This window comes from Corylus avellana, chromosome 6 (genome assembly GCF_965113065.1).
Source record: "Corylus avellana chromosome 6, dhCorAvel1.hap1.2, whole genome shotgun sequence".
NCBI lineage: Eukaryota > Viridiplantae > Streptophyta > Magnoliopsida > Fagales > Betulaceae > Corylus > Corylus avellana.
Genome location: NC_142495.1, coordinates 23,639,349 through 23,658,785, shown reverse-complemented (window position 1 = coordinate 23,658,785; position 19,437 = coordinate 23,639,349). Strand labels below are relative to the sequence as shown.

At 32.4% G+C, this 19,437-nt stretch overlaps 1 protein-coding gene across 4 annotated transcripts; it reads right to left on the bottom strand.

The window, feature by feature from the left end:
* Positions 1-716: 716 nt before the first annotated feature.
* Positions 717-14,118, bottom strand: LOC132186065 (SPX domain-containing membrane protein At4g22990). 4 transcript variants are annotated; one of them, XM_059599846.2, is made up of 11 exons: positions 13,898-14,118; positions 11,297-11,385; positions 9,830-9,950; positions 9,330-9,641; positions 9,082-9,195; positions 5,217-5,671; positions 3,948-4,249; positions 2,455-2,645; positions 1,946-2,136; positions 1,623-1,756; positions 717-1,153 (listed from the first exon to the last, which is right to left on the bottom strand). In XM_059599846.2, exons 2-11 carry the CDS (start codon positions 11,347-11,349, stop codon positions 915-917), a joined length of 2,112 nt encoding a protein of 703 aa, XP_059455829.2. In that variant the 5' UTR covers positions 11,350-11,385; positions 13,898-14,118; the 3' UTR covers positions 717-914. The 4 variants fall into 4 exon arrangements, with proteins under 4 accessions (XP_059455829.2, XP_059455827.2, XP_059455831.2 ...); XM_059599844.2 differs by having other exon boundaries at positions 11,297-11,375; XM_059599848.2 differs by having other exon boundaries at positions 2,455-2,639; positions 11,297-11,375.
* Between the last annotated feature and the right edge of the window lie 5,319 nt (positions 14,119-19,437).

The following is a 19,437-nucleotide window of genomic DNA, read 5'->3' as shown; positions in this document are numbered from 1 at the left end:
GTGCCTTTGTGTATATCTAAAGTATTTTTGTGTTGCCATTATTGTTTTGCGCACATTCGTGTTAACTATAGTAATAGTGTTATGATACGAGACATTGCGTATTAGTTTTAGTGGGCTTCATGTGAATATAATAATCACTATTTGTGTTATTTGTATCTTACACTTACATTCAATTTGCTTGAATCATGTGCTTATAAGTATTGGTTATATGTCATGCACCCAATCGATATATTCTTAAGTACTTGTCACTTGTAAACACATTTGAATCAGGTTGTGTTTTATGATGCCTATTTGTAATTTTTTTTTTTTTAAATGACGTATGCTGTCCAAGTAAAGATTGTTGTATTTATTCCTTTTGGGTGGACTAATATAGTCATTTTGGTTTAAGCCATACACTTGGAACCAAATAATGCTACTTTTTGCACGATGCCACCCTAGAATGGTCTCACCCCTCATCCTTTGTTTGTGTCTTTTTTATTAAGTTCACAAATTCAAAGTTCCAAAGATCTAAGAAGAGCATCTCCTTTCCCTTGACATTTTCGATAAAAGTCACTCCCAACATAATTAAAAGAAAAAAAAAAAAAAAAAAAGTAAACAATTCAGCAATCTTTGGAAGATGTGGCATGCCGTTGCTAGACATGCTGAGAAAGCCTTTAACAATTATCCACCAAAAGAAGATCATTTCAAGTTCAAAAGAGGATTGCCTTTCTTTTATGTTCATCGTAAAGCAAATAAGTCATCTTACTTAGGCCTCAAGAAAATTAAAATGTTTTTATAGTATTAAGCATTCATGGGAAAGATAACAAGACAGATTGATAGCTCCCATTGCCAGCCGAATTCAAATATTCACCATTGATGAGTGAAAAAGTTCAGCTATACTATGCAACATTTATACATGTTAGAAAGGAAGGGTACTAGTAGAGAGAGTTATAGGTGAAGCAGGTGGCTATGATGGATGAGATACATATGAAAAGTGCAGGAGCCAAGGTCATATTCAAGAGTTTACTCTCACCTAAATAACCAGCTAGTGTTATCATACCATCTGCAATGACTCGAGCCAGAGTCCCCGCTTCTGTGGAGAGTAGTCCGCCATTGTATGTCCCTCGGGAAAGCCTTGATGACATGACACGAGATAGGAGCGATAAGTTCACGCCTGGATTGGTCAAACAAATGAGATTAAAGATCATGTTTAGGAAACAAAGGAATCCTCCAACAAATGATGCAATATATGTAACTGGCATCCCATATAACTGGGATGCCGTAGCAGTGAAAATCAGCTATTCAATTTTTATTTATTTATTTTTACAAGTGGTAATCAAATGGCTGATTTTCTCAGTCTACTAAATAACATTATTCACTAATAAAACCTGTACTCAAACGAATGGCAATTGGCCAGTTTAGATTGAGATCGTCATTTAGGGCATGTGTCTTAGAGCTAATCCAACCCACTTAAGCTTTTTGCCCTTAAAGAACTTCAAGTTATTATTTAGTTAATGAGTTCAAGGTGGGTTCAGGCTATCACAATAATCAAATGCAGGTGTTTTGGATCTAATAATTCAAAAAGTAAATAATCCTTGCATAATTATCGGATGTTTGCTATAAACTGAGTGAGCCATGGTTACCTTCAAGGACTTCAGCAGACACAAATGTGATTAGAGCTGAGCCAACATACTGAGGGACAGAGTAAGGTATGAATACGTGGAAGCTTAGGAGTATACCAATACACACCATAATTTCAGATGCCAGTAGAACTTGCCTGCAATTAGGTCAACCAGAGAAAAAAAAAGACCAGAACTTCATACGCAGATATGCTATATTTCTCAAACACAATCTCAAATATGCTCTTAAACCTTTATTCTTTTAAACCATGATTTGAAGGTTAAACCTACTAGTCAATTGAAAACAAATAACAATTGGAACTTCTCCAATGCTTAAAAATGTCTACCTTTCTTCAAACATGTTGCTGATATAGTTTCCAACAATAATGTTTACTGGAAGTACTGTTAGACCGAGACATGCAAGAAAGATTGCCACATTGCTGGTTGACCAAATAAAATAATATTCAGTGATAACACTTGATTCAGCAAGTAAAATCTCCATTGCATATTTGAGCATAAAATACACAAATAGTTGAACCTGCAAAGTAAGAAATCATATTAAAATTTAGTACCATATATTATACCTAGACGAGAAATACAATCCAATATGGCATGATACTTATGGTGCTTGAACAAAGTTTAGTCATCTAGAAGATGCTTAACATGATATAACCCTCCCACCATTTTGATGCAAAACTACAAAATGAAAAATGACAACTAGATTTCATTAAAGGTTTAAAAAATGTATGCATTGGATGCATGAAGTCGTCTTTCTTAGTGGCCAATGGAAGGAATGGCATCAACTAAAAAAGAATATAAGTCAATATGTAAATAGAACTCAATAACAATTCAAAACCTTTATTGATGGTGTAAGTAATCTATATGCTGCCACAATTGATGTGACAGGTTTGTGAATTTCCCTAGAATCTTCTTCAGCATCATCACATTCTTCGTCTCCATCTTCATCTTGTTGCTTAGCTTCTGATTTAATTAGCAATGGTTGGGTAAAACCATTCTCCACAGCAACATTTACCAATGGTCCTAGAACTGACAAATCAATTCTTATATATCATGCTAGTGAACAAACAATTAAATATTTAAACCATTAATCGTTAATAAAAAAAATCTAAGTATGTAGTACGCAAAGAAAACGTTAGTCACACATGCGTTATCACTCCAAAATGACTAGTTAAGTTACAATTAGAGTTCCCTAGCTAGAATCGTTTATAAAACCTAGTCTCACATAATTAGGAACCAATATGAGACTTAGCACTCATGAGTACCTTTATAGAATACCCACTTAATGTGAGCAATCCGCCCATCTAATGTGTGACTAACTTTCTCGGTGTCACAATCTCCCCACTAAAATTCCCAACATTCTCACCAGGCCTATGTCATGTAGTGCCTCAGCACTACATAGTGTTACTAGGTTTGCTTTGATATTATTTGTAACGAACTAGAAAAAACACTAACCTCATATACACTATTACTCCAAAAGGACAAGTTAAGTTACAATTAGAGCTCTATATAATAACTTATAAAGCTCAGTCTCATCTAGTATGAAAAAAAAGTGAGACTCAGCACTCATAAGCACCTTTGTAATCTACTTACTTAATGTTGGCAATCCACTCGCCCAATATGAGAATAACTTTCTAGGTGTCACATTTAGTGTTGGAGAGAAGCCACTTCAAATAGATGTTATTGTAAGGCCGTTTCGTCCCAACTATGATGGACTATATGTAGTTTAGAACCTTTTTGATTTGATCCACATGGGTAGAGTTATAGGAGACTCATTGGTATTGAATATAGTCCAGAATAGTGGTGAGGAAAACACTTATCTAAGGAAAACACTCATGGATAGACCTCATGCTCCAAGTTATGCCAAATGTCAGACTTTAAAGACTAAGGTAGATGGAACAGAAAATCTTATAAATTGTGTTCATAATTATAGTTACTAGTGCTCATATGGTAGTAAAGTAAAGAGACAAAGTTCATAAAGGCAACAAGTCAGAAGGCCATATGCAGTCAGTTGATCCCTTCTAGAATCAACAAGAACTGAACATGAGCGATTGCCATCTCAAAGTTATGTCAAAGGTCAGGCTTTAAAGACTAAGGTAGATGGAAAAAAAAAAAAAAAAGGTAAGAAATTTTATTCATAATTATTGTTTTTGTTACTCGGATGATACTCAAGTAAATAGACAAAATGCACAAAGGCAACAAGAATCATCACTAGTAATTTAATCGATAATAGAGACCAAAGTTTGAGAAATACTTAGAATATCTCGAGTTATTAAAATATGGAAAAGAAAACTATAATAATTAACCAAATGAGTAATCTTGTTGACATACCAGCATCAGTTTCTTGTGGCACAAGGTTTTCTTTAGTCTCACGAGGAGGCTCTCTAAAAGAAATCCACAACCATATTAAGTAGACAAGCCACGCAAGAGCCATAAGCCAACCAGGTAAAGTGTCTTCATTGAAAGTGACTTTGTAAATCTTAAAATTCATTTGAAGTAAACAAGCAATAGCTGGACCACATGCCATTCCAAGTGCACTTGCGCTAACAAAACCTGCAGAAGCCCTCATTCGCAATTTGAGTGGCACACAATCGCTGATATAACGCCTGTTAACAGCTCTTGCTGAACCTAACCTGAAATATATATCAATAGCATGACCACATTTATTAATTATGTGAAACCAAAGTGCATCTTTTGAAGAGAACAAGCAAGAAGAAGCACAAAGATGCACATATAGAACATTTAAACTACTTTAGTTGCAAGTTTGGAGTAACACCACATCTTGGACAGAGATTGGATGTTATAATCCCCACAAGCAACAGTAATAAATCTCAGAAGAAAAAAAGAAAGAAAGCTGCATCATCACAGGAAGTTCGAACATAGCAAAATGGTGTCTCTAGGCTATTGCAATCTGCAGTTCCACTGTCACTTGAAATTCAGCTCAAAATCCCATATACCTTTGAAAAAAAAGCCACAGTTAAGTTGCCAATGGAATTCTGGTACGTTTCTTTTGTGCAATCAAAATTTGAAAGTAAGGAAAAAGAGGCAGAGAAAGAGATTTTAACTAGAACTTGCATATGAAGCCTATTCTGTACAATTTGTGACACTTAAGAACATAATAAATTCATGGGGTTATAATTTGGTAATGTAAGGAGGCTTCGATATTTTTTATAACCGGGATATCTTCGCTTCGACTAAATCACCAAAACACCGTGCAAAACACTCCCTCCACACGTGATATTTAAAACTTCAAAACATATGGTCATCTCCTGTGGAGCTCAAAATGGTCCTTATTCATCTGTCTTGTTTCCTTTAAAAATTTCTAACTTATTTTGTTCCAATAGAATGTATACTTTCCAAAACTGATTACTCTTGCAATTTTAATGGAGTATTGGTATACATACATATTCTTTTTTCATTTTTCAATCATACACATACACATACACATACACGTACAAAAGAATAAATAATACACTTGAGCCACTCATAAATACAATTATTCACTACCATGGAGAATGATAAGCAACAATAATAAGCTAAACTAGTAATCAAATATAAGTTTCATTATCCAAGTAATGAGATAATAAAGAAATCACTTACCCACAGAAAAGGCGACCAATCAGAAGAACTGATATTGAATTGAGATCATAGGCCAATGCATATAAGGTGTTTCCCACTAGAAGGACAATGCTACTAAATACAAGTGGCCTCAAGTATGATTTATTCGACCATGCGCTAAAATAAACTGAAGAAAACACCTGTGCCACAGCCATAGAGCCAATCACAACACCACAGACGGTTGCTGCAGCTCCAAGGCTCATGGAGTAGTTGTCTGCTGTCGGCACTATAATATACGTGTTGACCATGTACAGAAATGTGTTTACCAAGTTCAAGAGAAGTGACATAGAGTGATATCTGTTGTCAACACTATCATCTTCAGATTGAGTTGGTAACTCCTCCTCCATAATAAACGCATGCCTTCCCAAAAAGTGAAGGTAATTTGTTGAGTTCGAAAACCTGTCAACAGCTGATCTAATAGATTCAATGACAGGATCCTGTAAAACCAGTGAAAATGAAACTACCATCATAATGTTTTATTTGTGAAACAATCAAAGTTTGAAACCGACAACCATGCTACTAAAGTTTCAATACCAAACAAAAAGATGTTTTCAATTCACTTTTTCATCTTCAAAAGCAATTATAAACTTCTAACTTTGATTATAAGTCTTCAGCATAGTCAAATTTTTATTGAGCAACATAGACATATTATCATTTCATCAACCTGATGAGTCATATTTTCTCACATTAACATCTCTGGCCTTCTAGATTTATTAACATGTTTGGATAAGAGCATTTGGTATGAAGGATTTGGACTTTAGCTAGTACCACAAAAATATTAAATGTCCATTCCATGAAGGTTTAAATATGCAAAGAAGATAAGCAATTGAAGAAAGGGAGAGAAGTTCTTAGCCAATCAAACTACTCATCTGAGTATACATGTAAGCACACTACAAAAAAAGGAGATTTTTTGACGTGGCAAACAGTAACTAATTTTTGCCACGTCAAAACATTTTGACGTGTCTAAGTAGACACGTCAAAAAAAATATTATTGACGTGCTGCATTTTAACACGTCAAAAACTTTTGACGTGTCAAATCAACACGTCAAAAACAAATTAACATTAATTTGTAAATAATTAGGTAATAATTGATATCAAAAATATGTATTAAAAAATAATTAAATTTAATTGGCATAAAAAATTAAATTTGATTGGCGAGGAAAATTAAGTTTATCATATTAGTATAAATTACTTGGTATATATATATATATATATATATATATATATATATGTTTGTTGTATATATATGCATGCGTAATCATTCTAGCTATATATTGTATACCAATTAATATAATTATCACATGCATGCATCTAATTCAACCATTTCATTAATATTAAGTTGAACATGATATTATCATGCATATATATATATATATATCAGTCTAGTAATATTAATATGATAGCCATATTAATTTTTTAAAAATATATAAAACATATTGAATACATTTATTTTATAAGACCCGCAAACCTCACATGAACTCGGCTAACACAAAATATGTGGTCAGTGAGTGGATACATCTAATTATCTATACATCTAGAATATTAATTTATTTATTCTTTAATTAATTGTAATTGTGTTGTATGGATATATAATGTGGACATATAAGAAGAAAAAAAAATGATATAATATAATAAATTATATTTGTAATAGAAATTATATGATAGAGTAAATATAATTTTAATACAAATATAATTTATTATATTTTAAATTATATAATATAAGTAAATATTATATTATATGTTTTTGACGCGCCATGTGTGGCACGTCAAAAACTTTTGACGTGCCATGCTTGGAAAGTCAAAAATATTTTGACGTGTTGTAGTTAAAACGTCAAAACATTTTGATGTGTCTAACCAACACGTCAAAAAAAAAAAAAAACATTTTATTGTAATTAGGAAATAATTGATATAAAAAATATGTATTAAAAAATAATTAATTTTAATTGGCATAAAAAATTAATTTTGATTGGATAGGAAAATTAAGTTTATCATATTAATTAGTATAAATTACTTGGTATATATGTATATGTATATATATATCACATGCATGCCAATTAGTATCACATATATATTATATAATTAATTAATGTACACTAATTAAACATAATCATGCTATATATTAATGTATGCCAGGAAAGGTGGGTAGATTAGACGGTTAGCTAACAAAGGTGGGGTGATGATATTTTGTTGTTATTAGAATGATAATTATAATTAGGTATTATAATTATTAATGGTTATTATATATATATATAGTTTCTGACGGGCCGAAACCCAGCACGTCAGAAATTATTACTGTTTCAATTTTTTTTTTTAAAAAAAAATCTGGTTTATTTTTTATTAGAATGATAATTATAATTAGGTATTATAATTATTAATGGTTATTATATATATATATATTATAACCATTCAGATCTAAATGGTTATAGACGTACCATAATCAACACGCGTGTTGATTATATATATATATATATATATATATATATATAGAGAGAGAGAGAGAGAGAGAGAGAGAGAGAGTTTCTAACGTGCTGGGTTTTGGCACGTCATAAATTTCTAACCTGCCAAAACCCAGCACGTCAGAAATTATTACTGTTTCTTTTTTTTTTTTTTTTTTTTTTTTTTTTAAATCTGGTTTATTTTTGACGTGCAACTTTTAGCACGTCAGAAATTTTTGTCGTGCTAAAACCAGCACGTCAAAAATTATTTTTGCTAGGAAAAAAAACTTTTTTTGACGTGTTAATTATAGCACGTCAAAAATTTCTGACGTGTTAAATGTTAGCACGTCACTAAAAAAAAGCGGGATTTTTAACTTTTTCCCTCTTTTTCCTATCTTCTTTTCCCTTTATAATTATTTTATATATTTGATCATTTTTCTCTCATTTCCAGACTCAACTCTCTCTCTCTCTCTCTCCTCTCTCAATCTTCCTAGCTTCTCTCTGCAGCCAGCGAGCTCCCTCTAGAGGGAAGAAGAAAAAGGAGAAAAGGAAGAAAAATAAAAGGAGAAGAGAAGCAGATCTGAAAAAAAAAAAAAAAAAAAAAAAAAAGGGAAAAGAGAATAAGAAGAATAGAAGATAAGAAGATTTTTTGGGTTTGGGTTTTTGATTTTTCAGGTTGATTTTTTGATTTGGTTTTTGATTTTTGAAGATTTTTTGGTTTTGAGTTTTTGAAAATGAAGCAAAGAAGAGAGAGAGAGTAAGAAAATGGAGAAAAGAAGAGAGGGAGAGACCCTGGGGGGCAGCGTGGGGTGAAAATAATATATATATATATAATTTTAATTGAAAAATAATTTAAATTAATAAATTTTTTAATTAAAAAAAAAATGGCCAAAATTTTTGACGTGGCAAAACAGCCACATCAAAAAATTTTGACGTGCTAGAAATGCCACGTCAAAAATATTTTTGACGTGGCAAAACTGACACGTCAAAAATGTTTTTGACGTGGCAGTGAAATTTTGACGTGGCATTTTTAGCACATCAAAAGCTTTGTTGACGTGCTAGAAATGTCACGTTAAAAATATTTTTTTTGACGTGTTACTCCCAACACGTCAAAAGTTTTTGACGTGTCACTGTAGACACGTCAAAAATTTGGAATTTTTGACACCCACCCTTTTGACCGTTGATAAACGTCAAAAACCACACGTCAAAAGAGGTTTTTGACATTGATACGTCAAAAACTCCTGGTAAAAAATTATCACCATTTTTGTAGTGAAGACTCTCCAGCAATGAAAAGGGATTATAATGCAGACGCATTTTGAATTTTGATGGGAACTTCATAAAACAAACCATTACGTTGGAAAAGACAAATATGGTAACACTGCATATAATCTTGAATGGAGATGAGAGAAAACCGGGTGGGATAAATCAGGCTGATCATATATTGATATGTAGTTTCCCTGATGGCGTTGGAGGTCTTGAAGGTCAGCAAGATTGTGAGATATGGCTCCAACGACAGCACCAAAACCCTGAAATCAATTACACATATTAAGACAAAAGAAGCTAACGTTGTAGAGTTCAAAGCCATAACTATGAAAGAGACATGAGAAAAGAAAACAAATTTGCTCAAAACAATAATATTATTGCAAATTGATCAAATTACCACATGCTTAAAAACTTGTTGCAACTGGGAGTAAGGATGATTTGCACGAGTTTTGACATAGTAATCAGTGAACTTATAACCAAACCGTTTGTCGAACTTTTTCAATATTTTGCGTAAACCAATGGCATTCATCTCAACAAAAGATAGAAGCCTTAAAAGGTCACGTCCAACTACTCTGTATGCTTCTTGTAATTCAGATATTCTTGGTCCATCAGGCTGCTGTAAAAGGGCATGATGATGATCTCTGAGATTGGATAGCCTGTTAGCAAGTAGTCCTTGTTGTTCTAGCAGGAAAAGAACAATCTTTTCGATCTGGGATTCAGAAACAAGCAAAGATGACATAAATTTCATAATCAATTTCACCTGAAGTATCCATGAAACTATATATATGAATTATCTATGCTAAGAAGAATCAATTAAAACCCACTCCAAGTGTGAAACTGCAACTAATCATGGTATTTTGAACTTCTTTCTGGACTGGTCTAGTAGGCAAGAATTACCTGACAATCTAGCAATCTTGAGAAGTCCATCAGAACATTGAGGTGATTTTGTGTTCGAACCTCAATTTGTTGTTTGTATCGGTTGACTTTCTTCTTCATTAATTTATAATTGATGTAGTATCTGAAAATAATCAAATTATAAGCATACATGACAGAATTGAAAAATTAGCTCTTGAAATAGGAAAAAGAAAATAAAATGCTTTCTTGGTAGAATTATTAACATCATATTAACAAGTGACATAACAATTTGCTAATGGATATAAAACCAATGTATTAAGAGAGAGTGCAGGATAACTGCGTTCGAGCGCACTCGGGTATGAAAAACTCCCTGAAACTGCTACCGATCTACGCTCGATTTGCGTTCGAGCGCACTCGAATATAGAAAACTTCTTGGAACTGCGACTGATATGTGCTTGAGCGCAGTTATCCTGCACTCTCTCTAAATACAATGCACATGAATAACTTGACTTTTCCAACTATATGCATTTCTGATGCATTGGGGTTCGCTTCAAATAAACTTTCATTTCCAACTTTCCTTCTGTATTATATGTCATGAATCGCATGAAATTGACACTCAATTTATCATTTTAGAGTTCTAGCAACTAAGAACCACCTAGACAAGTAAATAAAGGGAGTTGTTCCTCAGGCTTTTGTGGCACAAAATAGTATTTTCCTTAAAAATGCAGAAAATAAATGCTAGTGGTTTCTACACATGCTACTTATATTTTATCTCAATTTAAATATTGAAACAATTTCCACCCCCAATTTTAAAGAAAATCTCAAGATTACAACAGAATATAACATATCTTGGAAACACTTCCAGTTAAACAGGATATGAATGCCATCAGAGGTTCACAATTAACTTGTTTCAAGAGCACCAATAGGAATATTAAGGTCTTTCTGTCAAGAAATTATTTCAATTGAAAAAAAAAAAAAAAAAAAAAACCAAGGCTTCACATTGGTTTCTTAGAAATGTGTCCTATAAATGCCAAGTGTTTGTGTCTGCAATCACTCATAGATGTTCTCTCTCCCCTTCTTGGTTTATGTGAATTACTAAACAGGTATTATCTGTGGTTTACATTACATTAACATTGCCTAGTTAAAAAAAACTGGTTATCACAGAATGTATAACACCCTATAAAAGTAAATAGAACTCAAAATCTAGCAATAAACATGTCAACCATAACATAATTAAAGATTGGAAATAAAAAAGAATAAGGTGATATAAATTTTCAATGAAACTTGAGAAAATGTACAACAAACTTGACAATGAATCTCAATCATGTGTAGAACAGGTATAAAAATTAAAATGGCAGTTAAGAAAATATTCAAAAGCAAGGCTATGGAATACTGCCAAAGAATAAGTTGCTTACTGGATTCACCTCATATCATTCAAAATAAAGCAGGGCAACATAAAACCTAAAGCACTCAAAGCTTTAACCCTTGATTAAAGTTACTAGAACATACCCTTGCCATTCTTGAATTTGTGATTCTCTCAGTTTCTTTCCAAAGGCAACCATCTCTCAGGAAAAGGGTCGATGATGCACTGTAATAGACTATCAAAGGCACATAAGAGACTTACAAGAGTTTAAAATAGAGAGAAATCAGTTTCTGGACAAGCTTCACAAGGCTGTGAAGCATAATAAAGATGTTTTGGTATACTACAGAACAAAGAGTGAGAAAATAATTGCAATATATGTTTTTGCATGATTTGTAGTTGATATACATACAATATTGGTTTGTCACTAAGATATTCAAATACCCAATATTGGTGGTGGAGTTGATTTCTTTCCAAAACAAAAGAATAGACAACTCCTACATATAGCTTTACTAATAATTACTTGATCACAATTGGCTAGTTTTGATGGGTTTATATAGTAAAAAAGATTAGAAATATAAAACAGGAAACATTATATGAATAGAAATAATACAAGTGAAGATACCAATCAAATTAAATGCTTTTCCTTCTTTATGTTATCCATCTTGACTTTCTCCTTTAAATTTCTTTGATTTTCACTATTCCCTAAGTTAGAAAATCCACATATAAAAGATGGTCTTCTTCTTTTTCCCCCCTTTTATGATCTAAAATATACTCAAATGCCTGGAAGCGAAGCAAATATCAATATGACAATCAAAATCCGAAACTTGTGTATGTTGTCATGGGAGAAATCAAATTACGAGAACAGGGATCTTTGACACGTTTAGAGCTTGCTTTACATTACACCTCATGCGACAACGCATACCGTTGGAGAATCTCTGTGTGTCTCTAAGATATTCATTTGCCACGTGAAAATGGACTTTTGTTAATTTGCTCACGTGAAAAAGAGAAGAACAAAAAGAAAATTGGAATTCCAGAGAGCCGTACTGTAGCATTCTTTCTGTTAAACGATCAAGTGCAGCACAATTTACTGAGCGCTTTTTGGTAAAACGACTTGTAGCTCCCAGTTGGTGGACTAAATTCATAATATTTCGTCGTGGGAAATGGATCCTCTACGGTTCGAGCCAGTCCATGTAAATAAGAGGGTAGAATTGTAATTTTACCTTTTTTTCCTTCCTTTTTTTTTTTTTTTCTTTTTTTTTTTTTTTTTTTGTTTTAACAATTCTACCATCTTATTTACTTGAACCGGCTCATCTCTGTTCATTTGAAATGAACTTAAGATGATCCAAATTACCCACATGTAAATCCATGTACGGTATAATGGTTGCATGGGTAATAAATGAACAAGTCTATTCGATAACTTGTTCGACATCCTTTCGGATAAATTCGACGCAAATTCGATTTATGAAAGCACAAACACTAAATAAAACTTGAGCTTTCTAGCGTTTTTTAAACGCCATAAATCACTATATAAATTAATGCCAAGAGAATTTTCTTAGGGTTTATTTTTCGGCTTATTAGAAGAACCAGGTTTTGTGTGTCGAGAATTGGTTTTTGTCGGCCTAAAATAAACGCTAATAAAAACGACAAATTTGCCGCCAAAAAATTCTTAAAATAATATATGTATATTTTTCTTTATATTATTTATTTTTTATATTTTTTATTAAACGAGACATGTATCGTTTTCTAATTGGGTATGATATAGCAACACTATTAAAAATTTAACAAAAGGTGATGAATGAAATAATCTATTTGATAATGGTTCTAACTTTATAAAGTAAATTAATAACTTTTAATTCTTAGAGAGCAATTTAATTAATAAAAGTCCATAACCAATGAAGTGTTTCTCCCTAAGAATAACATATATTATTTGAATTAAGATATATGATAGGATAATATCTTAATTCAAATAATTAAATTTATGGATTTCATCAAACAATATCATTACAATTGCTTACTTTCGTTTGTTACTATTGAAAATAGAGTTTCTCACATGTAAATGCTCATAACATTTGCAAACATTCCCCTCAAATTATGGTTACATTAAAATGTTGAATAATAAACTTAATATTCTTGTAATTTATAAGTTACTTATAAGCTAGTGTGTTGAAGAAGAGTTTCTAACATGTGTCTTTTAGTTTTTCAAGCATGTGAGAGTTACATAAGATTTATTCTACGTGTGGGATAATTATATGTACAAGTGATGTCAATGAGTAAGGTTAATGTGAAGAATGCTTGAAAGAGATCCTTTGCCGTACGTGGTTTATAAATGCCCATGTAAACAAGTCATTTTGATCATTCTTGCCTGTTCTCTACTAGAATTTTGTTTTTTTTTTTTTTTAAAAAAAAAAAAAAACCATTATGTTGAATAAAAGAATCAATTAAGTTCTCTACTAGTTTTTTTTTTTTTTGCCTCTCTTAGTTGTGAGTTCACCAATTTTCAACATAAAGAAGGATGTAACCAAGTTTAAGGTGAGAGCTGCTACCACCCAAAACAAACTGACAGAATGGAGCCAAAGTAAGTTTACCAATTAAACTAAGCTTAAGGGATTGAAACCAATAATTGAGAAAAGTTTGGCGAACCCAAATTCTCAAACAACCCCAAATATATATATAGATATATATATATATAGTCTTAGAGAGAGAGAGAGAGAGAGCCAACAAAAGGAAAACTTGAGAAGTATATGTACCGTACGTAGGCCAAAAGGCAAAAGCTACAGGCGCATGCAGAGGCGGTGGAGTTTCAGTCTGGGCTCTCAGGTGATGAGCAACTCCAAGTTCACTCAACTAGTTTTGAACTCTACCATGGACACCATTTCCCTTAAATCTTGCGCGCCTGTATTTTTACTGTAAACATTTATGTCCGACCATAGAAAAACCAGTCTGAGACAGAGAGAGAAACAGAGACACAGAGAGGCCTTGTCAAAGAGTGACAGAACAAGGATCACATGCATATTTTAGGTTATAATTTAGACAACGACTTCCACCACTAAAAATAAATAAATAAAAAGTAATTAATAGAGTTCTGCTAAAATTACTTGCCATACGTATCCTCAGAGCATTCGAGCTAAGTACTTGAAACGATCACAACCTTTTAACGTATATATATAAAGGCGTCGGGACTTGCTATTTTGTGAAGTAACTTCCAGAGAGATGAGCCATCAGTTTTCTTTAATTTTTTTTATTTTTTTTAATAATTAAATTGGAATCTTGATAAATGGCATATTCCTTCTTCTTGAGTTCATCAAAGGGCAATCAAACCTTTTTTAAAAAAAGAAAACCATAATACATTCTTCTTGCATGCATTCTCTGTCGCAATTCACTCTCCGCCGCAGTTAAAATTCACCTGAATTTACCGTTATTTATCGAAGATTGCCGGAATCCGAGGCGGTGTTGGTCAAAAATTGCCAATATTTGCATAGGGAACATATGGTCAGGAAGCATAGATAGGTCAATTTAATGGCATATCCATTTTGTCGTGTCCACTGCATACATTCACGAGTTCATTTATTTATATGGTCCACTACAATATTCTCACATGAAGAGTTTTATCGATATCTCAATGAATATGGCACGCCACTTTCTTTCCTGAATTGTTTCATTTTTCAAATATTAACACAAGCACTGTCATTTACGTAGTGTTTGCTAAACAACACACTACTTCCACACAATGTTAAAATATTCTCACTTTTATATCACATCATTCATTCTTTATGTCACATTATTTACTTTTTACTACTATTAATTCAAATAAAAAAATCACTACAAAACAAAATTTATTTATTTTTCAATACTACTTTTTCACTTTTTTATACCAATTATTTTTTTTTAATATTTTTTTTTTAATTGTGAACAGTGTTTTTAAAAATGCCTTCTTGTTTAACAAACAAAGCCTTAGTCCCAGCAGGTTCGGTATCAGGGCATGTTCGGTGACATGTCAGCATGTCATAATGTCGACATCATGATTAGTGTATGGAAGATTTTGGCCCAAAAGCGGGATGAAAACTCCAAATCTACACGAGTGGTCATAAAGCAAGTATTATTATAGGCCATGTAAATTGGTGAAGATATGGTACTGCGATCGAGTGTGCAATTAATCTGAAAAACCTACCATTAATTTTTTAAAAAAAAGAAGAAGCCAATGTTGAGATTTTGAGGCACGTGCGGCAGATTATTAGTGCTAAAAAGGAAGTAATATTGATAGGGGAGAAATCACATCAATGCTGGTAAAAAAACAAAAAGCATCTTATCAGCTGTAAGGTAAGTGAGTTCGATAGTTATGGGTGCTTTCTGGTGCTTGGAAAAACACTTTCTTTAGTGAAAGCATACTTATATGTGGCAGGAATTAAATCATCAAATCAAGTATGAGATTTGTGAGTGATTTTCATATCCATAACTCAGCTGTGCAAGACCTAGCTAGCGCATTGCCCGACCAGGAGTTTTCAATGGTTAAGTCAGATAATGTTTTTCTAATCATTTTTATGTAGAATTTGAAGGTGCATCCTTAATTAATGTTAGTTCCTTATTTTTCAAGATTTTGGAGTTTTATTTTTTATTTTTCTAATAAAAAAGGGCAAGAGGGGGCAACGAACTGTGGTTACTTTACCTAGTGCATGCTTAATCTAACCCTATCAAGACATCAATCTTATGCGAGTGATTCCTCATTGTGGAGACACTTCAAAAATCAGGATGGTTACTGACGTGGCAAATAGAAACCAAATTTTGCCATGTCAGTAATTATTGACGTGCCAAAAGTGGCACGTCAACAAATTATTTTTTGATATGTTGAATATGACACGTCAACATTTATTGAGCGAGTGATTCCTCATTGTGGAGACACTTCAAAAATCAGGATGGTTACAGACGTGGCAAATAATAACCAAATTTTGACATGTCAGTAATTATTGACGTGCCAAAAGTGGCACGTCAACAAATTTTTTTTTGATATGTTGAATATGACACGTTAGGAAATTTAAATTCAATTTAATTTTAATATATATATATATATATTTCTGACGTGCTAATTTGGCACGTCAGAAAAAAAAAAAATAGCGAGACATTCAACTTTAATTTTCCCTGTTCTTTCCCTCTTTTATTAGTTATTATTTCCACCATATCTACTTTTCTTATTTAATTACAGATCTTCTTTCCCTCTCTCAATCTCGCTCTTCTCTCTACACGCATGCAGCAAAAGCTCCCTCTTCTCTCTCAATCTCTCTGCACGACAGCAGAGCTAGAAGAAAAGTAGGTCAAAAAGAAGAAAAACAAAAGGAGAAGAGAAGCTGAAGAAAAAAAAAAAAAAAAAAAAAAAAAAAGGGAGAAGATAAGAAGATCGAAGAAGAGAGATTTTTGATTTGAAGAAGCTCTAATTTGGTTTATCTTGATTTGATTTGAAAGATTTTTTATTTGAAGAGAACAAGATTGAAGAAGCATAAGGTTTATTTTTTGATTTTTTGGGTTTGGGTTTTTGAAAATGGAGGAAATAAGAGAGAGAGAGAGAGAGAGAGAGAGACTGAAAATGGAGGAAAGAAGAGATCAGGGAGAGACCTGGGGGAGAAACGTACCAGACTTATATATATATATATAATTTTAATTGAAAAATAATTTAAATTAATAAATTTTTAATTGAAAAAAATCCAGAAAAAAAATTTTAAAAAAGAAAAATTATTTTTTTTTTAATAATTTTAAATTACTTACGTGTCAAAATTGACACATCAGGAAATTTACTGACGTGTCAAAATTTGACACATCAGAAAAATTTTGACGTGTCAAAAAATGACATGTAAGAAAATTTTTCTAACGTGCCAATTTTGACACGTCAGAAAATTCTGACGTGTTAAATCTAACACGTCAGAAATTTTTCGTTTCTGACACCAATAATTTTAACGCCTGAAACACGTCAAAAATGCCCTGTTAGGAGGATTTTCTGACCTGTCAGACCACCTGACACGTCAAAAAACATATGTCAGCAAAAAATTAGTTTTTTGTAGTGAGATTCAAATCCACGCCGTAGTACATACATGCCTAGACCTTATGAGAATTTCCTTGAGATTACTGGACCACCACCACGGTAGGTGAGGTTATCCGTTTTCTTGATTTTAAGTTTGAGATTTTTAAGCATATCCTTGAATGGTATTTCTTATTTTTTGGGATTTTGGAGGTGTATTATTATTATTATTGGCCTCAAAATGAGCACATGGCTATGTAATAATTGTTTAATTGGAAAAATTCTAGAAATTTTAGGGGTCCTGTAATCTAGTGGACCTTAACAAGTTATTTCCATATATATATATGATAAGCTTTGTAGCTCGATGTGGCCTGCATATGCCCAAGAGCACCACTCACCAGTTCTTGGTTGAGCTCGATGTGACCCACAATTTTTTCGAGTGGCAAAGCCAAGCCAAAATCTCAAGATTTAATTTGTTATGTATGCTTGAGACAAAGCTGATCAGTGATCTTGACAAATTTCGAGCATGATTTAGACGGGCCTTTTTTTTCATTGAATAAGGGAGATCTTTTTTCCAGGCAGAGACATCTGATAATTTTGTTATTTAAATTATTAGTAATTCAGATAAGAAATGTGATAGAATTAACATGAGGCTCATCTATTCAGGCAAACTAGGAGGTGAACTTCACAAAAACTATAACACAGCACGGATGAAGTTCACCTCCTAGTTTGCCTGAATAGATGAGCCTCATGTTAATTCTATCACATTTATTATCTGAATTACTAATAATTTAAATAACAAAATTATCAGATGTCTCTGCCTGGAAAAAAGATCTCCCTTATTCAATGAAAAAAAAGGCCCGTCTAAATCATGCTCGAAATTTGTCAAGATCACTGATCAGGTTTGTCTCAAGCATACATAACAAATTAAATCTTGAGATTTTGGCTTGGCTTTGCCACTCGAAAAAATTGTGGGTCACATCTGTTGTGATGTTACAAATATTGGTTTTTATTTACCTATTAATTTTTTGACCATTTGACAATAAAATCCATTCATGAGTTTTTATTATAGAAAAATCAGATATATGGTTGTTGGGGAATAAAAAAATTTTACAAACTATTTTTTAATTGCTGGTTTTAATGTTTTTTTTTACCGTTGGTTTTTATATTAAAAATCATTTGTCTTCAATATATAAGCCTTGTTGACTGTTTGATTTTGATTGTTGACCGTTTGATTTTTTGTTGACCGTTTGTCTTAAATACATGGATTATATGGCTGTTGCATTTTTAACCGTTGGCTTTAAGAGAAAAAAAAAAAAAACTCCTCTTACATTGCTTTTTAACCGTTGGATTTAAGTGGAAAAATTCCTCTCCCATTGCTTTTTGACCGTTGGTTATTAATGGTATTAGTAAAAGCAAGGAGCTCAATTTCTTTTATAAATTGAGCCCACCTACTAGCTCCATGTCTCACTTCTTTGGCTCCAAAAGAAAAGTATCGTACAACATCTTTCTTCTCCCAACAAATTTTATTTTCATAAGCCCTTGAGCTATATTTTGCTCTTTCTCTTTTTTTTTTTTTTGGGTTTGTCCCTCATCTTCTTTGATCAAAGGGTTGTTCATTTGATTTTCGTTATTTGGAAGTGCGTCCTTAACGAAGGTAGACGCTATAGTCTAATCCTGGGAGGTTGCGTGTCAAGAGATCCAATCGCACCGAGTTATACACTCCGGGAGGCACGAAATCAACCTTTAAGGACAACGCTCTTGCGTGATTCTATAGCTTTGTGAGATTTTTCCTTGCACTATTTTTTTATTTATTGTATTCTATTTATCTTATTGTTAATTGTTTGGATTAATATTATTTAGCATCAATAAGAATTTTTGCACCATCCATTTAATTTTACAACAATCTTAAAGGTTGAGTATGGATGCACAAATTCTTGCTGCTGCTAAAGTTCTTCCAGATGCTACAAAAATTGAACCTTTTAATGGAAATAATTTTAAACGTTGGCAACAAAAGGTTCTTGCAGTTTTAGATTTTACAAAAATTTCTAGTACTCTAACTGAGCCTAGACCGGATGAGGAATCTGAAGAACAATCCAAAGAATTAAGAGATTGGGAGATGGCTAATACATTATGTGTGAATACTATATTAAATTCTTTATCTAAGGAATTGTTTGATGTTTATTGCAATTTTACTATTGCTAGAGATTTATGGGATGAATTAGTTGGTAGATATGTGATTGAGGATGAGGGTATTAAGAAATTTGTTGCAAGCAATTTCTT